The sequence below is a fragment of the Melozone crissalis genome, unplaced genomic scaffold, assembly GCF_028551555.1.
Source record: "Melozone crissalis strain CALT ecotype California unplaced genomic scaffold, PUWL_Pcris_2 ptg000222l_1, whole genome shotgun sequence".
NCBI lineage: Eukaryota > Metazoa > Chordata > Aves > Passeriformes > Passerellidae > Melozone > Melozone crissalis.
The window spans coordinates 176,895-201,793 of NW_026535985.1; the positions used below are offsets into that span (position 1 = coordinate 176,895).

General features: G+C 57.9%; 3 protein-coding genes across 3 annotated transcripts; 1 reads left to right on the forward strand and 2 right to left on the reverse strand.

Moving 5' to 3' along the window:
* The first annotated feature begins 377 nt into the window (after window positions 1–377).
* GLI1 (GLI family zinc finger 1) lies at window positions 378–14,359 on the forward strand. The gene is made up of 11 exons (XM_054294197.1): window positions 378–474; window positions 584–661; window positions 1,659–1,854; window positions 3,197–3,347; window positions 5,222–5,323; window positions 5,402–5,542; window positions 6,789–6,938; window positions 7,789–7,953; window positions 8,823–9,071; window positions 10,892–11,171; window positions 12,204–14,359. The coding sequence occupies exons 1-11, from the start codon at window positions 378–380 to the stop codon at window positions 14,357–14,359; spliced, it is 3,765 nt and encodes a 1,254-aa protein (XP_054150172.1).
* Window positions 14,360–16,767: 2,408 nt separating this feature from the next.
* Window positions 16,768–20,806, reverse strand: LOC128949334 (peripherin-like). The gene is made up of 9 exons (XM_054294198.1): window positions 20,463–20,806; window positions 19,436–19,496; window positions 18,576–18,671; window positions 18,341–18,502; window positions 18,143–18,268; window positions 17,837–18,057; window positions 17,297–17,346; window positions 17,116–17,192; window positions 16,768–17,041 (listed from the first exon to the last, which is right to left on the reverse strand). The coding sequence occupies exons 1-9, from the start codon at window positions 20,804–20,806 to the stop codon at window positions 17,000–17,002; spliced, it is 1,179 nt and encodes a 392-aa protein (XP_054150173.1). The 3' UTR covers window positions 16,768–16,999.
* Window positions 20,807–22,313: 1,507 nt separating this feature from the next.
* LOC128949341 (tubulin alpha-1C chain) lies at window positions 22,314–24,899 on the reverse strand. Its single transcript, XM_054294206.1, has 3 exons — window positions 24,669–24,899; window positions 24,429–24,577; window positions 22,314–23,300 (listed from the first exon to the last, which is right to left on the reverse strand). The coding sequence occupies exons 1-3, from the start codon at window positions 24,787–24,789 to the stop codon at window positions 22,329–22,331; spliced, it is 1,242 nt and encodes a 413-aa protein (XP_054150181.1). The 5' UTR covers window positions 24,790–24,899; the 3' UTR covers window positions 22,314–22,328.

The following is a 24,899-nucleotide window of genomic DNA, read 5'->3' on the forward strand; positions in this document are numbered from 1 at the left end:
AATTTCAGTTCAAATCCAGTTCCAAAGGAGCCTTAAAGTCACATTCCCACCCCTCACCATAAGCAGGGACACCTTGCACTATCCCAGGTTGCTCCAAGCCCTGTCCAGCCTGGCCTTGGACACTTCCAGCATTCCAGGGGCACCCTGTGCCAGGGCATGCCCAACCTCACAGAGAGGAATTTCTTCCTAAAATCCCCAAATTTCGCCGATTTTTGTTTAAATCCATTCCCGGCCATGGGGGTCCCGCGTACTCTGGCGCCCCCTGGCGGCCGAACCCAACCTCTCCCTCTCCCCCCCCCTCCAGGTCCCGGTGTCGCCCCCCGGGCCTCGCCACCCCCCCGATGTCCCCCTGAGCCACCCCCGGGCCCTATCGCGACATGTTCGACCCCTCGGGACCCCCGGCCGCCGGCTACAGCGAGCACTGCTGCCTGCACGCCCCGCACGGAGCAGCCCCCGCACCCCCGGGACCACCAGGTGGGTCATGGGGGGGCTTCAGGATCCTCATGGACCCCCCCCCCCCGAGGTCAGGGGGACTCCGGGGGTCTCTGTCCCACACCCAGGTCACCTGTCCTCCTTCCTCCAGGGCTGGATTTCCCCGTGTGCCACCAGCCCGGGCACCGCGGGTATGGGCTGGCACCGGGAGCTGAACACGCCGGGGATGGTGAGTCTGGGGGTTTGGGGGGCTGTGGGCCAGGGGGGGTTCCCTAGAGGGGTTAAACATCTCTGTGTTCCAAATCCAAAGTGACCTGGCACTCTTGCAGCCTCCTAACACCGGGTGTATGTACTTGGGGTGCCTCCAGCCCCCCTGGATCACACTGAGGGCTGTTCCCCATGCTCTGCCCCTGGTTTTGGGGGGCTGGAGGGGTTAAACACCTCTCTTTTCCAAATCTAAAGCACATTCTGGGCACTCCTGCACCCTCCAAACACCAGGTTTGTGTCTTTGGGGTGTCTCCGGCCCCCAGGATCACACTGAGGGCTGTTCCCCCGGTTTTGGGGCACCATGGGGCAGGGAGGATTCCCTAGAGGCGTTAAACATCTCTCAGTTCCAAATTTAAGACACACCCTGAGCACTCCTGCAGCCTCCAAACACCAGGTTTGTGTGCCTGAGGTGCCTCCAGCCCCCCAGGATCACACTGAGGGCATTTCCCCCTGCTCTGCCCCCGGTTTTGGGGCACCATGGGGCAGGGGGGATTCCATAGAGGGGGTTAAAAATCTCTCAGATCTGTGTGAACTGGCACACTCAGGGCAGCCTCCAAACACCGAGTTTGTGTCTTTGGGATGTCTCCAGCCCCCTAGGATCATACTGAGTGCTTTGCCCCCTGCTCTGACCCTGGTTTTGGGGGGCTGGAGGGGTTAAACATCTCTCAGCTCCAAATCTAAAGCACATTCAGGGCACTCTTGCACCCTCCAAACACCAGGTTTGTGTCTTTGGGGTGTCTCCAGCCCCCAGGATCACACTGAGGGCAGTTCCCGCTGCTCTGTCCCCGGTTTTGGGGGGCAGGGAGGATTCCCTAGAGCAGTTAAACATCTCTCTTTTCCAAATCTAAAGCACACTCGGAGCACTCCTGCACCCTCCAAACACCGAGTTTGTGTCCTTGGGGTGCCTCCAGCCCCCCAGATCACACTGAGGGCATTTCCCCCCTGCTCTGCCCCCTCAGGCTCCCGGTTCTCCACGCCCCGAGGCGCAGGGAAGCTGGGCAAGAAGCGAGCCCTGTCCATCTCCCCCCTGTCCGACTCCAGCATCGACCTGCAGACCGTGATCCGCACCTCGCCCAACTCCCTGGTGGCTTTCATCAACTCCCGCTGCGCCTCCTCCGGCGGCTCCTACGGTCACCTGTCCATCAGCACCATCAGGTGGGCACTGCCCTGGCACCCCTGGCACCCCCTGGGGTGGGAATCCACAAAATTAAAGGGTTTGGGGAAAGCTGAAAGATGCAGGCATCAGATACAGCAGAACTGTGAGTAGAGCTAAAGCAGCAGCCGTGAGATTGGTCAGCAGGAAAAGTATTTAAACTGTAGGAAAGCAAAGGTAAATAGAAGAATAGGGGAGGCATCCTCTGTTATTCTGTTTATATATGTTATATGTATAGATAGAATATATATACAATATTTATATATAATATACAATATATGTTATATTTTTATAAATATATTTATATATTATAAATATATTATATAAATATATATTATATATATTATATATAGATATATAATTCTATATATTTATGTATAGATATTTTAGATATTATATATATATAAAAATATATATTATATATTATATATTATATATATTATATGTATTTTATTTAGATAGATATAGATGTAGATTAGATAGATAGACATGTAGATAAATATATAATTCTGTATATATTTATGTATAGATATACTGGATTTTTATTATATATATATAAAATATATATATAAAAATATACATTACATATATAATATATAAAATATATATTATATATATTCTATATTTTATATATACAATATATAGATAAATATATAATTATATCTATATGTATAGATATTCTAGATATTATATATATTACATATACAATATGTATAATATATATTATATATATTATATTTATTATATATTATATTTATTATATTTATTATATAGATAAATATATAATTATATATATATTTATGTATAAATAGTCTGTCTATATATTATCCTCTACACATCCACCCTGTGTATTAACACTTGTCAGAATAACTCCCTAAGCTGCAGAAAGTTTATCTAGCAAGATATTAGGAAAGTTAAAGCTTTAATAATGGAGCTCTGTGCGTTGTGTTTTAAGGCTCACAAGCAGGTATTGTTTTGGAAATAAGCAGCATTGTTTTAACCAAAGGCACATTGCTCATGGTGATTGGATAGAACTGCTGTCAATGTGCTTTTGCTTTGTGTGATTGGTCAAAAAAACTTATAAAACAAGTTGTAACATTAAGTTCTTTGTCTGCTGCCTGGGATGTGAGCTGGTGGCATCTTCCCATTGTCATAACCATGGAATGAGACTGATGCTGGAAAATAAAACAGCTCGAGGCACTTTCAGCAGCAGCCCCGTCTCGTTTGTAGTTTGTAAATAACCCCCCTTGCCCATTCACACCTTGGGGAGCAGGGTGGGGAAGGGATGATTGGGATTCCAGATCTCCGTTCTTATCTCCTGATGGTGTCACCTGCTCTCCACAGCCCATCCCTGGGGTACCAGAGCCCACCTGGGCAGCAGAAGGGCCAAGGGCACCTGTACACGACACCCCCAGCCTGCAGCTCCCACGAGGTGCCCGCACGTGGGGGGCTGCTGCAGCACCCACCTGCTCGAGGGGCACTGAAACACTGCCAGGTATGGGGGAAAATGTGAGATAGACCCTAAAACACTGCCAGGTATGGGGGATCTGTGAGATAAACCCTAAAACACTGCCAGGTATGGGGGAAAATGTGAGATAAACTCTAAAACACTGCTAGGTATGGGGGATCTGTGAGAGAAACCCTAAAACACTGCCAGGTATGGGGGAAAATGTGAGATAAACCCTAAAACACTGCTAGGTATGGGGGGAAATGTGAGAGAAGCCCTAAAACACTGCCAGGTATGGGGGATCTGTGAGAGAAACCCTAAAACACTGCCAGGTATGGGGGATCTGTGCGAGAAACCCTAAAACACTGCCAGGTATGGGGGAAAATGTGAGAGAAACCCTAAAACACTGCCAGGTATGGGGGATTTGTGAGAGGAACCCTAAAACACTGCCAGGTATGGGGGATCTGTGAGAGAAGCCCTAAAACACTGCCAGGTATGGGGGATCTGTGGGAGAGGAACCCTAAAACACTGCCAGGTATGGGGGGAAATGTGAGAGAAGCCCTAAAACACTGCCAGGCATGGGGGATTTGTGAGAGGAACCCTAAAACACTGCCAGGTATGGGGGATCTGTGGGAGAGGAACCCTAAAACACTGCCAGGTATGGGGGAAAATGTGAGAGAAGCCCTAAAACACTGCCAGGTATGGGGGGAAATGTGAGAGAAGCCCTAAAACACTGCCAGGTGTGGGGGATCTGTGAAATGGGGCACCGAAACACTTCCAGGCGTGGGGGAAATGTGAGAGAGGGGATCCGTGTGAGTAGGGTTCCATTTAATTTGGGATCCTTGTGAGTGGGGTTCCATGTGATTGGGGTTCCATGTGAAAGGGGATTGAAAGGGAATCCCTGTGAGAGGGATCAGTGTGATTTGGGTTCCATGTAAATGGGGATCCCTGTGATTGGGGTTCCATGTAACTGGGGTTCCATGCAATTGAGGATCTCTGTGAGTGGGGTTCCATGGAATTGGGGTTCCATGGAATTGGGGATCTGTATGAGTGGGGTCCCATGTGAAAAGGGGATCCCTGTGAGTGGGGGGTCTCTGTGAGTGGGTTTCCATGTGAAAAGGGGATCCCTGTGAGTGGGGTTCCATGTGAAAGGATTTCCATGGAATTGGGGTTCCATGTAAGTGGGGATCTGTGAGTGGGGCTCCGTGTGAAAGGGGATCCCTTTAATTAGGGTTCCATGTAATTGGGGATCCCTGTAAGTGGGGGTCTCTGTGAGTGGGGTTCCGTGGAATTGAGGATCTGGGTGAGTGGGATTCCATGTGAAAGGGGATTGAAAGGGAATCCCTGAGTGGGGATCCCTGTGAGTTCCATGGGGTTCCATGTATGTGGGGATCCATGTAAGTGGGGTTCCATGCATGTGGGGATCCCTGTGATTTGGGTTCCATGTAATTGGGGATCCCTGTGAATGGGGTTCCATGTAAGTGGGGATCTTTGAGTGGGGCTCCATGTGAAAAGGTGATCCCTGTGAGTGAGGCTCCATGTAATTGGGGATCCCCATGACTAGGGTTCCATGTGATTGGGATTCCATGTGAAAAGAGGTCCCTGAGAGTAGGGTTCCGTGTAACTGGGGATCCGTGTGAGTGGGGTTCCATGTGAAAGGGGTCCCTGAGAGTGGGGTTCCATGTAATTGGGGATCCCCATGAGTAGGGTTCCATGTGAGTGGGATCCCTGTGATTTGGGTTCCATGTAATTTGGGATCCCTGTGAATGGGGTTCCATGTAAGTGGGGTTCCATGTATGTGGGGATCCCTGTGGTTTGGGTTCCATGTAAGTGAGCTGCATCCATGTGAGCTGTGCATCCCTGTCATTCCTGTTCCTGTGCCCATCTCCTGCTGACTCCCTCCCTCTTCCCTGCCCTGGCAGCAGCTGAAGCTGGAGTGGAGCCTGAGCAGCCCCCTGAGCACCAAATTCCCAGAGGAGCGATCTGAGGGTGACATCTCCAGCCCAGCATCCACGGGCACCCAGGTACACCCCTGCCCATCAGATCCCCCCAAACTCCCGTGGGGTCACACCTGGGAGCGCTCACCTGCCCCTGCCCCCCAGGACCCCTTGCTGGGCATGCTGGATGTCCGGGAGGAGCTGGAGAAGGAGGATGGCAAAGCCGAGTGTGAGGCTGTGTATGAGACCAACTGCTACTGGGACGGCTGTGCCAAGGAGTTCGACACGCAGGAGCAGCTGGTGCACGTGAGTCAGGGGCTGCCAAGGTGTTGCCACCCCAAAATCTGCCCTCAGGCTGCTGGGCAGCATCCCCTGGATCAGCCTGTGATTCCTGCTCCCAGGTCCCAGCCATCCTTGGGGACTCGCCATGGTGCTGGAGTTCCCTCCTGGTTCTCCTCAGTTCTCCTCAGCCACTGGTGCTTCCAGATCCCTCCTTTGCTGCAGCTTTCCTTCCTCCAACTCTCCCATATCCCCTGACCATCCTTTGGACCACCTGGACCCCTCTTGGTCCTCCCAGAGTATCCCTCAAACATCCCCTGCATTCTCTGCCTCCTCCAAACACCACCTGGGCTGTTCTCCCCCAAACTCTGGTGTCTGCACCTGCCATCCCAGTCCCTCAGTGTCCCTTTCTCCCACACCAGTCTGTCCATGTCCCTTTCTCCCATCCCATTCCTCTCTCAATCCCTCCAACCCCTTTTTCCCACCCCAGTCTTTGCTGTATCTCTTTCTCCCATCCCAATCCCTCCATCCCCTTTCTCCCATCCCAGTTTCTCCTGTATCCCTTTTCCCCATCCCAGTCTGTCCATCCCCTTTCTCCCACCTCAGTCTCTCCTCTGTCCCTTTCTCCCTCCCCAGTCTTTCCTGTATCTCTTTCTCCTCTCCCAATCCTCCATATCCCTTTTTCCCATCCCAATCTCTCCTGTATCCCTTTCTCCCATCCCAGTTTATCCTGTATTCCTTTCTCCTACCCCACTCTTCTCCCAATCCCTTCATCCCCTTTCTCCCATCCCAGTCTGTCCATATCCCTTTTTCCCATCCCAATCTCTGCTGTATCCCTTTCTCCTATCCCTATCCCAGTTTCTCCTGTGTCCCTTTCTGCCACCCCATTCCTCTCCCAATCCCTCTATCCCCTTCTCCCATCTCAGTCTGTCCATGCCCCTTTTTCCCACCCCATTCCTCTCTCAATCCCTCCAACCCCTTTCTCCCATCCCAGTCTTTCCTGTATCTCTTTCTCCTCTCCCAATCCCTCCATCTCCCTTTTCCCATCCCAATCTCTCCTGTATCCTTTTCTCCCATCCCAGTTTATCCTGTATTCCTTTCTCCTATCCCACTCTTCTCCCAATCCCTCCATCCCCTTTCTCCCATCCCAGTCTGTCCATCCCCTTTCTCCCACTCCATTCCTCTTCCAATCCCCCATCCCCTTTCCCTCCTTCATCCCCCATCCCTTGTCCCTCTCCCCAGTGCCCCCAGTGACGCTGCCCTCCCTCCCCAGCACATCAACAACGAGCACATCCACGGCGAGAAGAAGGAGTTCGTGTGCCACTGGGCGGCGTGCTCGCGGGAGCAGAGGCCCTTCAAGGCTCAGTACATGCTGGTGGTGCACATGAGGCGCCACACGGGAGAGAAACCTCACAAGTGCACGGTGAGAGGCCGAAAAACTGCCCCCAAAATCCTGGCTGGGCTGGGAAAATGAGGGGTGTCTCGGTTTGGAAAGAGAGGTGTGTGCTAAAGAAGGCAGGAGCGTCCCCTGAAATGGAAAATGGAAACCCTCTCCCTCCAAGTTATTATAAATTTTAAATTAAGGGGCTTTCAGGCAAAAAATATGGGAGCAAGAATAACAGTTTGTCTTGGTTTGAAAGTCAGGTGTCTGGTAAAGAGAGCAGGAGTCTCCCCTGAAATGGAAAATATAAATCCCCTCCCTCCAAATTATTATAAATTTTAAATTAAGGGGCTTTCAGGCAAAAAATATGGGAGCTGGAGCCTGGGTGGCAGAAGAGGCTGGCAGAAGGTGGGTACAGGTGTGGTGCTCATGGAATCCTGGAATGTTTTGGGTTAGAGGCACCTTAAAGTTCATCCCATCCCACCTTCCACTACCCCAGGCTCCTCCAAGCCCTGTCCAACCTGTCCTTGGACACTTCCAGGGATGGGGCAGCCTCAGCTTCTCTATGCCAGGGCCTGCCCACCCTCACAGGGAGAAATTTCTTCCCAAAATCCCATTTGAACCCAAAGTCACATGGCCCTAGAATTATCCCATGCTTTGGAGTATGTTCCTGAATTGAATCAGGATGGGGAGCTGGGTGCTGCCATCAGTCCCAGTTTGGGGACCCTCTGAGGGGCTGCCATGGGACAGAAGGAGGTGGCACAACCCCACGGTGAAGGTGTGAGGATGGCAGGTGTGTTGGGAGGTGAGATGTGTCACATGTGGGACGTGTCACCACGTGCTCCCAGTCCTGGTGACGGCGTGTGACACGTCCCGCCCTGCTCTGCCGCAGTTTGAGGGCTGCAACAAGGCCTATTCCCGCCTGGAGAACCTCAAGACCCACCTGCGCTCGCACACGGGGGAGAAACCCTACGTGTGTGAGCACGAGGGGTGCAACAAAGCCTTCTCCAACGCCTCCGACCGCGCCAAGCACCAGAACCGCACCCACTCCAACGAGGTACGGCCCCACCCGGGCTCCATGTGTGCTCCTGGGTCATTGCTGCCCTCTGAGAGCTCCTCACACCCCTGGGCATCGCCCCAACTCCCTCTTTTCCTGCTTTAAATGTCTCCTTAACCACCTGGGATCCCTTTATCCTGCTCCCTCCTTCCTCTGCCATCCGGAGCTCACCCCAGCGCCCACTGTGTGCCCTCCATGGGGACTCAACCACTTTGATGCCACCCTCAGCTCTCTGCAGAGGGTGCCAAGGGGAGTTTGTTTTTGGGGAGGGGCCTCCTTCATCACCAGCATTCCCCCTGGGATCCCTTTACCCCACTCCTGGGCAGTTCCCTCCTTCCTCTGCCATCCTGAGCTCACCCTGCACCCTCCAAGGTGGCTCAACCACTTCGATGCCACCCTCAGCCCTCTCCAGAGGATGACAAGGGGAGTTTAGTTTATTTTTGGGGAGGGGGCTGCAGTTGAAGCTGTCTCCCTCCCTCCTCCATGCCAATTGAATCCCCCTGGGATCCCTTTACCCCACTCCTGGGCAGTTCCCTCCTTCCTCTGCCATCCTGAGCTCACCAAGATGGCTCAACCACTTTGATGCCACCCTTAGCTCTCTGCAGAGGGTACCAAGGGGGGGTTTATTTTTGGGGAGGGGGCTGCAGTTGGAGCTGACACCTCCCTTCTCCATGCCTATCAGGTCCCTCTGGCATCCCTTTACCCCACTCCTGGGCAGTTCCTCCTTCCTGAGCTCATCCCAGTGCCCACCATGCGCCCTCCATAGGGCTTTGATGCCACCCTCAGCTCTCTGCAGAGGGTGCCAAGGGGGGTTTATTTTTGGGTTGGGGGCTGCAGTTGGAGCTTTCTCCCCCCCCTCCTCCCTGCAGAAGCCCTACGTGTGCAAGATTCCCGGCTGCACCAAGCGCTACACCGACCCCAGCTCCCTGCGCAAACACGTCAAGACCGTGCACGGCCCCGACGCCCACGTCACCAAAAAGCACCGGGGGGACGTGGGGCCGGGCCGGGCACTGCCCACCCCCGGTGCCCCCCCAGACATGAAGCAGGAGAAGGAGGCAAACGGCCCCAGCGAGGCTCGGAAGGACGATGGGAAACTCCTGGTGCCCGAGCTGGCCTTGGTGAGTGAGGAGCTGGAGGATGGAGGGAGTGTTTGGTGGTGGGGGACAGGAAAAACCAGCCCAAAGGTGTTCCTGGGGAGGCTTGGGATATCTAATATTAGGATATCTAATATTAGGGTATTAGATATTGGATAATAGGGAAAATTTCTTTGTTGTCAGGCACTGGAATGGGCTGCACTATGGAATCACCGTCCCTTTTCAGTGAAGTGTCCTAAAAACTCTGGGATGTGGCACTTGGGAACGTGATTTAGTGGTGAACACGGCAGTGTTGGGTTAATAGTTGGACTCAGTGATCTCAGAGCCTTTTCCAACCTTCTTGGTGATGCCAAGTGTGTCCAAGTGTGTCCTAACCCAGCATGGCAGCGTGTGGTGGTGTTTGCAGGGGTGCCAGGGTGAGGGAAGAGATGAGAATCTTGACTCCATGTTTCAGAAGGCTGATTTATTATTTTATGATATATATTGTAATAAAATAAAATTATCTATTAAAACTTACTAAAGAATAGAAGAAAGCATTTCATCAGAAGGCTTGAAAGGAATAGAAATGAATGATAATAAAATCTTGTGAATGATCAGACAGTCCGAGACAGCTGAGTGTGATTGGCCATTAATTAAAAACAACCACATGAGACCAATCACAGATGCACCTGTTGCATTCCACAGCAGCAGATAATTATTGTTTATATTTTGTTTCTGAGGCCCCTCAGCTTCTCAGGAGGAAAAATCCTAACGAAAAGAGTTTTCATAAAATGTGTCTGTGACATTAGTGTTGGGTTTAGCTGGATTCAGTGATCTCAGAGGCTTTTCCAACCTTCATGGTGATTCCAAGTGTGTCCTGGTGTCGGGATCTCCAGCTTATCAGAGTGACCCCGAGAAAAGTTTCAAAGTCTCTTTTCCCAGCCCAGCGCTTGAAGAAGGAGTCAGAGCTCTTCATTTCTCAGTCTCAAGGTTGTTTATTGTGTCTTATCTTAAAATTCTTTCTACTGCCCTGCTGAGGTCTGTCCAGCAGGACAGTTCCAAGCACTCTGCCTGCCCCAGGGGTTGTGTTGTGTCTTTATACTAAAAACTACATGTACAATATTTACAATTATTTCCCAATATCTATCACCTATGTTAGACAGTGAGTTTCTACTCTAAACCAATCCCAAAGCGCCAACATCACTGCAGAAAATGAATGCCAAGAATAAGAAGGAGAAAGACTGGACACACCCAGATCCCTCCATCTTGCTTCCTGAACCCCCATTCTAAATCCCCAAAATTCTACATTTTCACCCTGTGATTAATTCACTATCATTCTATTCAAACTCTTGTGGCCTGTAACTCCTCACACAAAATTTATAAATGTTTCCAGCCCTTGGGGTGGTGTTAGTTTTTTATACTAAAAACTACGTGTACAATATTTACAATAACTTCCCAATACCTATCACCTATATTAGACAGTTTGTCTCTATACCAATCCCAAAGTGCCACCATCACAGCAGGAGATGGAGGCCAAGAAGAAGAAGGAGAAAGGCAGGACACACCCAGTTCCTTCCATCTTGCCTCCTGAACCCCCATACCAAAAACCCCAAAATCTACTTTTCCACCCCGTGATAACTTCACTATGATTCTACCTAAACTGTTGTGGCTTGCTGATTTTCATATAAGGTTGGTAAATTGCTCCACGGGTCATAATCAAACCCACAGGTGTTCTGGGCTCTGTGCCAGGGTCTCTGAGACCCCTGGCAGGGGTCTTGGCCATCCTGGACAGCCATGAACAGGGATGTTCTGGTTTCCCACATCCTGGGTGTTTGACGCCCTTGCCGTGCTCTGGTTCTCCCCAGAAGCCCCAGCCCAGCCCAGGCGGGCAATCCTCGTGCAGCAGCGACCACTCACCCCTGGGCAGCACCACCAACAACGACAGCGGCGTGGAGATGGCCGGGAACGCCGGCGGCAGCTACGAGGACCTGTCCACGCTGGAGGACGTGGTGCCCGGGGAGCCCATGGGCACCTCGGGGCTCATGGCCCTGCACAAACTGGAGAACCTTCGCATCGACAAGCTGAAGCAGCTGAGGAAACCGGCGGCTTCCAAGGGGCTGAGCCTGCCCCCCATCCCTGGAGCCGGTGAGATTGGGGCGCCTCTCCCCCTGGGATGTGGGGCTGGCCCATGGGAGGGGTGTGAATCACCTGGGTGGCAGCCAGAGGTTGCCACACCTTGCTGGTGTTAGAATGTCTTGGTTTGGAAAGACAGGTGCCTGCTTAGGAAGGCAGGAGCCTCCCCTGAAATGGAGAATGTAAACCCTCCCCACCCCTCTGAATTGTTATGAATTTTAAATTAAGGGCTCTCAGGCAAAAATATGGGAGAAGGAAATAACAGTTCTTTAATAGGGAAGAAAATAAAAGGATAAAATAAACAATGCAGTACACTAGAACAACACTGACAGAGTCAGAACCCAACCTGACACCCTGTGGGTCAGGGTGTTGGCGGCAGTCCCATTGGAATTGTGGCTCAGCCCTCCTGCAGTGTCAGGGGTGGTTCTGCTGGAGCAGGGATCCTGTAGAGAAGGATTTATTCTTCCTCTGAAGATCCAGTGGAAGAAGAGGCAGCTGCTGCTCCTCTGGGAAATCCAGTGGAGAAGCTGTGCTGGTGTCTCAAAAACCTCTGGATTATATCTGGGTAGGAATGTTTGAAATCCCAGATCGTATCCAGGTAGGAATGTTTGAAATCTCTGATTCTATCCAGGTAGGAATGTTAAAGATAGTAATGAAAAACTCATGACTCCTTCCAGAGCCTCAACACAGCTCGGCCCTGGCTGGCTAATAAGTCAAAACAATTTACGTGAAACCACATAAATTTCATGGCTTATGAAATGAACCAATGAAATAACCATTGGTAATTGTTGGTTAACGATGCCCAAACACATCCCAAAGCAGCAAAACACAGGAGAAGCAAATCAGAAAATTATTGTTTCTCTTTTTCTCTGAGCCTTCTCAGCTCCCTGGAAGAAGAATCCTGGGCAAAGAGAATTTTTCAGAAAACATGACCGTGACAGAAAATTTTTCAGAAAACATGACCGTGACAGAGGATTTTTCAGAAAACATGAGTGTGACAGAGAATTTTTCAGAAAACATGACTGTGACACTTCTCTCCCGCAGGCCTGCCCGGGGAGGTGCCACCGCCGGCCTCCCACCGCCGCATCGCCGAGCTGTCGGCGGCCGAGCTGGGCCTGGCGGCGCCGGGCGAGCGCCGCAGCAGCGGCACCAGCACCGTCAGCTCGGCCTACACCGTCAGCCGCCGCTCCTCGCTGGTGTCCCCGTACCTGTGCCCGGGCGGTGACGCCGCGGCCATGCCCGTGCCCGCTGACGGTTACGGTGCCGCCTCTCCGGATGAGCCGCGGCGCTCCGGTGATGCCGGGGGGCTGCCGGGGGTGGGCGACCTCACCCCGGCGCAGCGTTACCGCCTCAAGGCCAAGTACGCGGCGGCCACGGGCGGCCCCCCGCCCACCCCGCTGCCCAGCGTGGAGCAGGTGGCACCGGGTGGGCACGTTGGCACGCACGGGGGTTACCCCGCGCACGCCGGGCCTCGCTGCATCACCAACGGCTTGGTGAGGAGGAACAGCTCCAATGAGAACCCCGGCTACCCAGGCAGCGTGCCCGCTCAGCTGGTGCCCCGACACGGCGTGCGACGGGCGAGCGACCCTGCCCGGACGGTGGCCAAGCCTCCGGCCGTGCCCAGGGTGCAGAGGTTTAAGAGTGTGGGCAATGTGAGCGTGCCAGGCGCGGGCAGGACGGTGCTGCAGCCCCTGGGTGGGTCCGAGGCCAACCTGCAGAGCCACGGCTTCTCCCCACGCCCCCCCAGCATCACTGAGAACGTCTTCATGGAGAGCATGGGGGGCCCTGGCCCCGAATCCGGCCTGCTGGACATGGAGCAGTACCTGGGTTATCCTGAGGAAAGCTTCCCGTGCCAGGGCACCAGCGTGGAGCTCCAGGGTGGCATCTACGGCGCTCACCGGACCATGGTGGGGACACATGGGGACATGGAGGAGGGGCTGCTGCAGCAGCCTGAGTTCTCCCTCCCGCCGTGCCAGATGAACCAGCGCTTCCCCAGTTTGCCTGCTGGGAATGGGGCTGTGCCAGAGCCCTGGGATGGACCCACCCAGGGCACGCTGGGCATGAGCTCCAGGCAAGGTGTGGGTGCTCCCACCATGTCTGGGCCACACTGTCCCCATCAAAACATCGAGTACCCCCACCCCGGCGCCTGTGGGCAGCATCCCAAACTGGTGAGCTCATGCCAGGACCAAGAATTTTCGGGGGGGCATCGTTTTAACCGGCTCCAGATCAAATCCGAACAGCGATACCCAGCACCGAGCCCGGCACTGGCTCCCTGCCCCAGCACCAAGCTGGCCGGGCCCTCAGCCTCCCCTGCTGCCTTTGGGCGCAGCATGGACGTGGGGCACGGTGGGTACCCCCCTGTGGGACCCACACAAGGTGGGTACATGGGCATGGCCAGCCCTGGTGCCCGCCGAGCCCAGACCCCCACCCTGCAGAGCAAAGAGGTGATGGTCCGGAACTACGTGGAGGCGCAGCAGGCGCTGATGTGGGGGGAGCAGCCGCCCCCCTGCAAGGGCAGCGTGGGGCTGGGCAGCGAGCCCGGGCAGTGCCAGGCCGTGCCAGCCCCGCCGCCTTACCTCAGCCCCAGGTACTGCAGCTACCAACCCAAAGGGGATCACCTGCAGAGCCTGGCGGAGCCCCAGCACCTCCTGAGCCCGCCCTGCTTCAACCCCGAGATGATCCCACACCCTCCAGCTGGCCCCAAACCCCCGGCTCACCAACCTGCCCTGAGCTACCCGAACAGCCTGGCACAGCCTGGGCATGCCTACGACGGGGTGGACGCCGGTGCCCGGCGCCTGCCACGCTTGCCCCCGGCCCGCCCCGTGCCCGAGGGAGCCGGGACCCTCCCCCTGTACTACCCAGGGCAGGGGGGCAAAGGAGGGCACAAGCTGCTGGGGCAGGGGGCAGCGAGCTGCGGGCACTACGGCCCCGAGGGGCTCAAGGGCACCTCCTGTTACTACCTGGACTCTGGGGAGCAGGTGGCCAACAGCCTGGACTCGCTGGACCTGGAGAACACGCACCTTGACTTTGCTGCCATCGTGGAGGACGTGGAGACCCCCCCGGCGCTGCCCGGACCCCCCAGCCCGGCCGGGGGGCTCCTGGTGCCCTCGCATGGGGGTGCCAACATGGCAGTGGGGGACATGAGCTCCATGCTGAGCACGCTGGCAGGGGAGAGCCACTTCCTCAACTCGCTGTCCTAACGGGGGGCACCTGCCCTCAGGTGGGGCCAGGGCTGGGGGTCCTCTCACAGCCACGTTTGTGCCTGGGGGGAAGCGGGGACCACCCCCCCTTGGAGTCACCCTGGTTCAGGAGGGGGCCAGGACACAGCCCCGACCCTCCAGGTGATCTCTGGAGTGGGGAACTGGTTTTACTGGGCCCTTACTGGGGTGAGCCCCCCCTCCTCACCCACGCAGCCTTAACGCCGAAACCAAAGAGCCCCCGCCCCATGGGCCGTCCCAGCGCTCCCAGTGCCCCCCGCCCCAAATCCCAGTCTGGCAGGACTGCAAGCGCCCCCAGCCCCGCTCCAGGGGTGTTACTCCCCAAAGGTGGGGCGGGGGGTGCCTGAACATAGTGTTCATACCTGTCTGTCTGTCTGTCCGTCCCCCTGAACCTCCTTTCTGTCAGAGCACCAGCAGTGCCACCCCCTCCCCTCATTAAACCCTTTCTCAGGGGACTGCGACTGTGTGTTTGTCACCTGTGCCAGGTGTTTGTCACCTCTGCCAGGGGCTCCCTGATCTCGTCCTTGGTCCCCTGTGACCAAAACCGCCCCCGCAGCAGCTTTGCCACCCTCGGGCAGGGATCCCGAGTTGGTGCTGCCGTGACCCAGATTGCAATTAAGCGCTTCAAATAATGCAAACGGCTTAAAATGATGCTGTTAATGATGCAAAAAAATGGGTTAAAATAATTCAATTTTCGTGCGAAAAAATTGGCTAACATGACGTGATTAATAGTGGGGAAAAAAGGGTTAAAGTAATGCCATTTTATATTGTTTTGTTTGTGTAATTAATGGTGCAAAGATTGCATGAAGTAATGCAATTAATTGTGCCAAAATTTCGTGAAATTATGCAATTTTGTATAATTTTCTATAACAGAATAATGCAAAAAAGTACCTAAAATAACGCAATTGACGATGCAAAAAAATACTTTAAATGCAATGATGCAGCACTTGCTTAAAATAAGGCAATTATGTGTGCAAGATTTGTTTAAAAACGCAGTTGTGCACAAATTGCTTAAAGTAATTCAATCAGCGGTGCAAAAAAATGCTGATAGTAATGAAACAGTGCAAAAATTTCCTTAAAATAACAAAACGAATAAGCAAATCTTTCATTAACGCAATTTTGCATAATTTCGTTGAACTCAATTAATCATGCAAAAAAAACCGCCGGAACGCAATTATAGAAATCAGGGTGTTTCCCCGCGCACCCAGAGCCTTGTCACGCTGTAATTAACCCGTAATTAACCCGTAATTAACGCGCAATTAACCCGCGGCAGCGATGGGGCCGCGCCGGTGGCGCCCCCTGGTGGTGCCGGTAGGGAATGAGCGCGGCCGTGCCCGGCCCGGTCCTGCGATGCTCCGGGAGCACCGGACGGAGATTCCGTGGGTCTGGAGCGGGTACCGGGTGTGTCCCTTGGTCCTCTGGAAATCACGGGGTCCTGGGAAGCAGCGGGACCCCCGCGGATTCAGAGTTCAGGGGTTGAGGCTCCTTCACCGAGGCGGTGACACCAGAGGGGACAACGCTTGGATGTCACCACCAATCCCGGTGTAACCGGTGCTTGTTGCAGTGACAGGAGGGAAGGTGAGACCCCCAGAGTGGCAGTCGTGACATGGAGAGGGGCCCTGGGGACGCAGATCCCCCCTCAGCCGGGCTCTGCTTCCTTTGTGTCCCACTTCCCATGGCAGTGACACGACAGGGGACAGCGCTTCAATGTCACCGGAGCCGCCAACTCCGGTGTAACTGGTGCTTGTTGCAGTGACAGGATGGGAGCTGACACCCTCAGAGTGGCAGTCGTGACATGGAGAGGGGCCCTGGGGACGCAGATTCCCGCTCAGCCGGGCACTGTGTCCCTTTCTGTCCCACTCCCCATGGCAGTGACACCACATGGGACAGCACTTGGATGTCACCGGAGCCGCCAACTCCGGTGTAACTGGTTCTTGTTGCAGTGACAGGATGGGAGCTGACACCCTCAGAGTGGCAGTCGTGACATGGAGAGGGGCCCTGGGATAGAACGGGACCCTGGGGATGCAGATCCTCACTCAGCCGGGCACTGCGTCCCTTTCTGTCCCCATGGCAGTGACACCACAGGGGACAGCGCTTGGATGTCACTGGAGCCACCAATCCCGGTGTAACCGGTGCTTGTTGCAGTGATGGGAGGGGTGGTGAGACCCCCAGAGTGGCACTCGTGTCATGGAGAGGGGGCCCTGGGGACCCAGATTTCCTTTCTGTCCCACTCCCCATGACAGTGACACCACAAGTACAGTGCTTGGATGTCACCGGACCGCCAGCCCCGGGGACAGCAGTGCCATCTGTGGTGACAGGAGGGAGAAGCCGGGACCTCCTCAGCCTCAGGGCAGCGTGGGGAACGCTCGATACTGAATACAGCTGGGGTGTGGTTGGGAGATCAATAAATAGACAATAAATAGCGATAAATAGCGGGGGGACAAGGCACAGGGACACACTGCAAGGCACAGGGACACACCACGGCCTTGTCCCGTGGTGCTGACAGCAGGAACAGCAATTGGGGCGCTCCCAGCCCCCCCTGCTCTGCTCCTGCCCCCTCAGGACGCAGCAGGGTCTGACAAACCCCGCCGTGGGCTCGGGGCCGTCGCAGCCGCTCCTCTGTCACTTCCCCGCTCGCTCCTTGTGCGACTCCGTCACCACTTGCTGCAGGAGGAGAGTTTGGGGGTCGGTCCCAAGGCAGGGTTGGGGCTCCCAGGCAGGGCACCCCCAATTCTCACCTGCCCATCGCGGGTCTCGATGGTTTTGATGAGCACCATCCTCCGGGCCGGGCTCTCGGCAGGCTGCGGCTCCAGCACTGGGCACAGAGCGGGCATCAGCACCCTGTGCCCTCCCAGATGGCACAGGGACCCCCAGGAAAGACCCCCAGACATCGTGGGGGACCCCCAGCTCGTGGCTCACCTGAGCTCCTCATGCTGAAGGAGGTGGTGGGGTGCGGTGGGATGGTGATCCTGGGGGGGAGAGGAGGATGAGGAGGGGCTGGGGCTCCTGGGCATTGCCAGGGACCCTTCCACACCCTCCAGTCTGTGACCCACACCCGGGATCAGTTGTGCCCGTGGGCTGCCAGGCTGTGCCAGTGGTTTGCCAGGCTGGGGGCTGTGCCCATGGTTTGCCACGCCAGGGGCTGTGCCCGTGGGCTGGGGGCTGTGCCCGTGGTTTGCCAGGCCGGGGGCTGTGCCCATGGGCTGGGGGCTGTGCCCGTGGTTTGCCAGGCCGGGGGCTGTGCCCATGGGCAGCCAGGCTGGCACCCAGAGCAGAGCCTGAGGCAGCTCCCCCACCATCCCCTGGCCTTGCTTTTATCTCAGCTCCCATGGGAACCTCTTGTTCTCCTGTGGGAACGAGGCCTGGAGCTGCTTCCTCCCGGTAAAATCCCACAACAACCGGGATGACTCAACACAGGGGACATCCCCCGGGGCAGTGGGGACAATCTGCTGCCCTCACCGGCTCTCCTCGCCCTCCAGCAGCTTTCTGTAGGTGGCAATCTCGATGTCCAGGGCCATCTTGACGTTCAGCAGGTCCTGGTACTCGCGCAGGTGCCGCGCCATCTCCTCCTTCATCTGCTGGATCTCCTGCTCCAGCCTCCCCACCACGTCCTGGTAGTTCCCGATCTCCTCGCCGAACTCATCCTCCATCTCCCGCATCTGCCGCTGCAGCGCCTCGTTCTGCAGGGACACCGAGGGCTGCAAAGGGCTCCAAGGGCGGGGCTCCGCTTTTCGCACGCCCCCCGAACGCTCCCCGGGCTCTCACCACGCCCTTCAGCCCGTCCACCTCGCAGGTCAGGCTCTGGATCTGCCGCCGGGACTCGTTCATCTCCTGCTTGGCCAAACGCAGCGCCTCGTGGTTGCGGTTCGCTGCATCCGAGAGATCGGCAAACTGCACGGGCAGGGCGAGTCAGGGCTCTGCAAGGGCTCAGCCGCTCCTAAATCCCTCCGCAGCCCCGGGTACCTTTGATTTGTACCATTCCTCGGCTTCCTGCAGGTTTTTGACGGCGATGCTCTCGTACTGGGTGCGGATCTCCCGCAGCGCCGCCGTCAGCTCCGGTTTGCACATCTCCACCTCGGGCAGCCCCGCCGGGCTCGGGCCGCTCACCTCCAGGTCCCGCAGCTCCTGCGGGGGCTCGGGGGCATCACAAGGACCTGATCTGTGTCCCCCTGCCCGCCCCATCGCGCCCCGGCCCCACCTCCTCGTGCAGCTTCTTGAGGAAGCCGATCTCGTCCATCAGCAGCTCCACCTTGCGCTCCAGCTCCAGGCGGGACAGCGTGGCGTGGTCCACGTCCTGCGGGAGAGGCGGGGATGGATGAGCTGCGGGGCAGCGTGGAGGGGGTGAGACCATCCCAGAGCCCCAGCCCGGGGTGGTGGTGGTGGGCACAGACTCAGCCTCCCAAACTCTGATTTTGCACAGGGCTGATCCAGCATCACCCCAAACTCCAGCTGGAGACACCCAGGAGCTGAGGAGGGACCAGGCTGGGGTTACCAGTGTGCTCAGCCCTGGGGGTCCCATCCTACCCCTCCCCACTGTGGGACTGAGGAGTGACATGGTGGGCACAGGCTCAGCCCCCCAAACCCTGGTTTTGCACAGGGCTGACCCGGCATCACCCCAAACTCCAGCTGGAGACACCCACAAGCTGTGGACGGACCAGGCTGGGGTTACCGGTGTGCTCAGCTCTGGGGGTCCCATTCTGCCCAAACCCACTGAGGGACTGAGCAATAACGAGATGGGCACAAGCTCAGCCCCCCAAACCCCAGTTGTGCCCTGGCTCACACGGGGGTGACCCAGCATCACCCAGGAGCTGAGGATGGAGGTGTGGAGGGACCAGATTGGGGTTACCAGTGTGCTCAGCCCTGGGGTACCACAAGTACAGAGGATGCTCAGCCCTGGGGGTCCCATCCTGGCCCCCCTGCACTGCTCGGTGCCATTCATGCACCAGCACCTCCCACGAGCCCAGAATTGGGATTATTCCCAGTGCCCACCATTCCCAGTCCCCTCCAGCCTCGGATCACGGGTACTGCGGGGGGACACGGGCCCCTCACCCCCCTGACCTTGCGGAACAGCACCAGGCTCTTCTCGGCATCTTCACGCTTCTGCGTCTCGTCCTCCAGCCTGGGGACAGCAAGGGATGAGAGGGAGGCGGGGGCGGGGGTGCAGACCCCTCCTCCTGTTGCGCACACAGCGGGGGCGAACGGGGATGGGGCGGCCCCAGCGCTCGCGGCAATCCCGTCCCAGTGTCCCCACCCTTGTCCTGCCCCTCCCCGTGTCCCCACCCTTGTCCTGCCCCTCCCAGTGCCCCGCCCTTCCGCAGAGCCCGCATCTCCCAGTGCCTCCCAGTGCCCTCCGTGCATCCCGGGTGTCTGTCCCAGTATCCCTTCCCAGGGGTCCCCTCCCTCCCCCGACTTCCCCGGAGCTCCCCCATCCCCATCCCGCTGCATCGTCAACTCCCCATCCTGGTGCAAAATCTCATCCTATCACATTCCTCATGCCAGTCCGTCCCTGGCACATTCCCCAGTCTCCATCCCATAACTCACCCTGCCACACCCCCGGTTCCCATTGCGGTTCATCCCTCATCCAAATTCATCCCCCATCCCAGTTCATCCCTCATCCCAGTCCATCCCAGTTTATCCCTCTTGCAAATTCATCCCAGTCCAGCCCAGTCCATCCCCCATCCCAGTCCATCCCAGTCCATCTCAGTCCACCCCTCATCCCGATTCATCCCCCGTCCCAGTTCATCCCCCATACCAGTCCATCCCAGTTCATCCCTCATCCCAGTCCATCCCAGTTCATCTCTCTTGCAAATTCATCCCCCATCCCAGTCCATCCCTCATCCCAGTCCATCTCCCATCCCACTTCCTGCCCCGTCCCAGTCCATCCCGGTTCCTCCCCTGGTCCCCGGCACATCCTCCCCTCCCCATCCCCTATCCCAGTCCCTCCCAGTAGATCCCTCATCCCAGTTTATCCCCCTCCATCCCAGTCCATCCCCTGCTCCCTGCACACCCTCCCCTCCCCATCCCTCATCCCGACCCATCCTCTCTCCCCATCCCGCTGCCTCCCCCGCTCCCTCCGCCGTCCCACCGCTGCCTCAGCGCCGCCAGGTCGGTGGCGAGCCCGTCCCGCTCGGCCTGGAGCCGGTCCCGGTCGCGGCCGAGGCGCTGCAGCCGCTCCCGCAGCCCCCGCAGCTCCCCCTGCACCAGCCCGGTGCGGGGCCCGCTGGCGGCGGTGGCGCGGCCCAGCGCGGCTCGGAGGGTCCCGTTCTGCCGTTCCAGCGCCCGCACCCGCTCCAGGAAAGCGGCGAAACGATCGTTCAGCGCCGCCAGCTCCTCCCGCTCCGCTCCCCGCGCTGCCGCCGCCGCCGCCAGCCGCTCCGGGGCCACGGGGAGCGGCGGTGACATCCCGGGGTCGCGGGCACGGCGGCTCATGGTGGCACCGGGAGGGCGCTGGCTGCCGGTAGCGGCCGTTTATAGCGGGCAGCGGCTCCGCCCCGCCCGGGGGGGACCCGGGGGTACCGGACACAGAGAGAGGGGAGGGGTCTCCCGGCCGGAGGGAGGATCGGGGGCTGCGGATGTGCCCTCAAAGGGGGCGGGGAAAGGGGATGGGGGTGGTCGGGGATGCCCCTCGGGATGAGCGGCGGGGGCTGCAGGAGCAGGAATTCCCATTAAGGGGGGCTCGGGGACCCCCAAGGGATGAGGGGCAGGGGCTGCAGAATGTGGGGCTGCAGGAATTCCCATTCAGGGGGGCTCGGGGATGCCCAAGAAATGAGGGGCGGGGGCTGCAGGGTGTGGGGCTGGAGGCTCGGAGACCCCATCAGGATGTGGGGCTGCAGGCATTCCCCTTCACGGGGGCTCGAGGATCCCCTCGGGATAAGGGGCGGGGGCTGCAGGAATTCCCCTTCAAGGGGGGCTCTGGGATGTTCCTCGGGATGAGGGGCGGGGGCTGCAGGAGCAGGAACTCCCCTTCAGGGGGGCTCGGGGACCCCCAAGGGATGAGGGGCAGGGGCTGCAGCATGTGGGACTGCAGAAATTCCCCTTCAGGGGTGCTTGGGGATGTGGGGCTGCAGGAATTCCCCTTCAGGGGGGCTCAGGGACCCCCAAAGGAGTGAGCGGCGAGGGGCTGGGGGGTGCGGGCAGAGGAAGCAGCAGCACCAGGAGAAAGAGGGAGAGGATCCGAGGGTGCCCGGGAGACACAGGAACCCCCTCACGCTGGGTCAGATGGAGAGAGACCCTTATGGGGTCCCCCCAGGTAACATGGGGGTACAAACCCCCCAGCTGGCATGCAGAGCACCCCTTGAGCTGGGTTACATTCTGCTCAGCATCCAGGGAGGGGGTGCCCCTCTCACCCACCCCCCTCCCTTTGTGTCGGGGCCGCCGTGACTCGGCGCTGCGGGAGCTGCCATGCGCGGGGCAGCGCTGGACAGCGAGCCCTGAAACCCCCCCGGAACCCCCCCTGAACCCCCCCTTTCCGGGCAGCCAGGGCGGCACTTACGGGAAGGAGTCGCTGCCCTGCCCAGAGGCTCCTCCAGGGGAGGGTCCCCCCCCGCCCAGGACCCCTCCCAGTTCTGCAGAGCCGCACCGAGAGTGGCTCCATGCCAGCAGCAGCAGCAGCGCGACACCACGTCCAGCCCGTCTGCAGCAGGCTCTGGGAGGACACAGGGGGCTCTCAGGGGTCACTTGGAGGCCCCCAGGACCAGCAGAACGCTGAGGAGGACGTGAGCCCCCCACCAGTGCCAGCTCACAGCACAGGGACCCCAATCCCACAGAACCCCCCAGGCTCTCCCCTGTGCCAGCTGGCAGCACGACCTGGCAGCCAGCCCAGCTGAGGCCCCCCCTCCCCTGGGATGTCCCCCCAGGTCACCACAAGGCGGATTGTCCCAGCACAAAGAAGAGGCAGCACTGGGGAGAGGCATTTTAATGAACAGCACCACGGTGTCGAGACAAGGCGCTTCTATTCCTCTCCTTCTTCGTCGCCCTCCATGCTGTCGGCTCCCACCTCCTCATAATCCTTCTCCAGGGCTGCCATATCCTCACGGGCCTCCGAGAACTCGCCCTCCTCCATGCCCTCCCCCACGTACCAGTGCACAAAGGCCCTCTTGGCGTACATCAGGTCAAACTTGTGGTCCAGGCGGGCCCAGGCCTCGGCGATGGCCGTGGTGTTGCTCAGCATGCACACAGCCCTCTGCACCTTGGCCAGGTCGCCGCCGGGCACCACCGTGGGGGGCTGGTAGTTGATGCCAACCTTGAAACCAGTGGGGCACCAGTCCACAAACTGGATGGTGCGCTTGGTCTTGATGGTGGCGATGGCGGCGTTGACATCCTTGGGCACCACGTCCCCGCGGTACAGCAGGCAGCACGCCATGTACTTGCCGTGCCGAGGGTCACACTTGACCATCTGGTTGGCCGGCTCAAAGCAGGCGTTGGTGATCTCAGCCACCGTCAGCTGCTCGTGATAAGCCTTCTCAGCAGAGATAACCGGGGCGTAGGTGGCCAGAGGGAAGTGGATGCGGGGGTAGGGCACCAGGTTGGTCTGGAATTCTGTCAGGTCGACGTTCAGGGCTCCGTCAAAGCGCAGAGAGGCCGTGATGGAGGACACGATCTGGCTGATGAGGCGGTTCAGGTTGGTGTAGGTGGGGCGCTCGATGTCCAGGTTGCGGCGGCAGATGTCGTAGATGGCCTCGTTGTCCACCATGAAGGCGCAGTCGGAGTGCTCCAGGGTGGTGTGGGTGGTCAGGATGGAGTTGTAGGGCTCCACCACGGCTGTGGACACCTGCGGGGCTGGGTAGATGGAGAACTCCAGCTTGGACTTCTTGCCGTAGTCGACAGAGAGGCGCTCCATGAGCAGGGAGGTGAAGCCAGAGCCGGTGCCACCGCCAAAGCTGTGGAACACCAGGAAGCCCTGCAGCCCTGTGCACTGGTCAGCCTGAGAGGTTGGGAAGGGGAAAACAAGACCAAACTGTCAGGAATTCTGAACTTCAGCTGCTACTGACTTGCCCTGGAAGGAAAGTTTTCCTCCCAGGATCTCAGGACCTTCCCAGCAGGTCCAGGTGAAGGAACCCCGTCCTGCAGGGATTTGGGGACGCTCTGTAGGACAACAAGGGCCATGTTTGTTCCAGGCAGCAGAAGCTGCTCCTCTCTTTGGCCTCATAAGGACATTCTTAGGGTGTCCCAGCACCACGGCGTGGTGGACAGGGCGTCCCTGACCTTCCATGTTGGACACTGACTCATGGTGGATCCCCCAGCTTTTGGGAGACATCCCAGCAGGTTCTGGAAGTCAACCACGGCTTCACCCCCTCTCTTTTTTTCCAAGAGGGTGCAGCAGGAGCAGGCTGTGATCCCACAAGAGCCCAGGGGCAGCCAGCTCAGCCTTTGATGTGCCAGGAGCTCCCCGAGCGGAGCCGCTGGCGCAGCAGGTCCGGCCGCCCCGGCGCCAGCCCCAGCGTGGGAACCAGGGGTTCAAAGAGCCTGGGTGGCCGCACCAGTCAAACCAGTGCTGCACCAGCACCCAAAGCATCTCACCTGCCCCCCTGCCCTGGCCATGGGGCTTCCCACCCTCCTCCTCCTCTTGGCAAGGCTAGGATAGGTCCAGCAGGCCCCTCCTGGGACAACCTCACCCTGTATCCCAAGGTGCTGAGAAGAACCGGCCCAGGGACACCTGGAGCTTCCCCCTGTCCCCACATCCACCACAGGAATGGACCAAGCTCATCCTGTGCTGGTGGGGTTGCAGAGCCTTGAATAAAGGGATTCAGGTCAAGGGGAAGGCAAGGGGCTGATCCTGATCACTGAGAGCTTCCAGACCCCATAGGGAGCCACGATGTGCTGCAGGCTGACACAACAAATCCATCCAGATCCTGGAGGCACAACAGGTCCCACCAGGAAGGCAGGAGATCCCTCCTGGCACAACCCAAGGCTGATCCCTCCTGGCAAAATCTCTGCTCTAAAGTGCTGATGGGCTGAGAAGGACCTGCCCAGGCACACCCCAAGCTTCCCTTTGTCCCCACATCCCCCACAGGGACAAACCCACCCCACGGGACCCCCCCAGCGCCCCTACCAGCTTGCGGATGCGGTCGAGCACCAGGTCGATGATCTCCTTGCCGATGGTGTAGTGCCCGCGGGCGTAGTTGTTGGCCGCATCCTCCTTGCCCGTGATCAGCTGCTCGGGGTGGAAGAGCTGCCGGTACGTGCCCGTGCGCACCTCGTCTGCGGGGACAGCCCCCGGCCCCGTTAGCAGCCAGCGCCCGCCGCCAGCGCCCGCCCCGCCCCGCCCGCCGGCCGCCCCCCGCGCGCTCACCGATCACCGTGGGCTCCAGGTCCACGAACACGGCCCGGGGCACGTGCTTGCCGGCGCCCGTCTCGCTGAAGAAGGTGTTGAACGAGTCGTCCCCCCCGCCGATGGTCTTGTCGCTGGGCATCTGCCCGTCGGGCTGGATGCCGTGCTCCAGGCAGTACAGCTCCCAGCACGCATTGCCGATCTGCACGCCCGCTTGGCCCACGTGGATGGAGATGCACTCGCGCTGTGGGG

Bases quoted from the DNA above. Each gene is read 5' to 3' on its own strand.
- GLI1 (XM_054294197.1), top strand. From the start codon at position 378: ATGTTCGACCCCTCGGGACCCCCGGCCGCCGGCTACAGCGAGCACTGC. The intron at 7,954-8,822 runs GTACGGCCCCAC...TCCTCCCTGCAG, and splicing joins ACCGCACCCACTCCAACGAG to AAGCCCTACGTGTGCAAGAT. The intron at 11,172-12,203 runs GTGAGATTGGGG...TCTCTCCCGCAG, and splicing joins GCCCCCCATCCCTGGAGCCG to GCCTGCCCGGGGAGGTGCCA.
- LOC128949334 (XM_054294198.1), bottom strand. From the start codon at position 20,806: ATGAGCCGCCGTGCCCGCGACCCCGGGATGTCACCGCCGCTCCCCGTG. The intron at 19,497-20,462 runs GTGGGACGGCGG...TGCTGTCCCCAG, and splicing joins CTGGCGGCGCTGAGGCAGCG to GCTGGAGGACGAGACGCAGA. The intron at 18,503-18,575 runs GTGGGGCCGGGG...GAGCCCCCGCAG, and splicing joins TCAAGAAGCTGCACGAGGAG to GAGCTGCGGGACCTGGAGGT.
- LOC128949341 (XM_054294206.1), bottom strand. From the start codon at position 24,789: ATGCCCAGCGACAAGACCATCGGCGGGGGGGACGACTCGTTCAACACC. The intron at 24,578-24,668 runs GTGAGCGCGCGG...CTGTCCCCGCAG, and splicing joins CCTGGAGCCCACGGTGATCG to ACGAGGTGCGCACGGGCACG. The intron at 23,301-24,428 runs GTAGGGGCGCTG...CCAACCTCTCAG, and splicing joins TCGACCGCATCCGCAAGCTG to GCTGACCAGTGCACAGGGCT.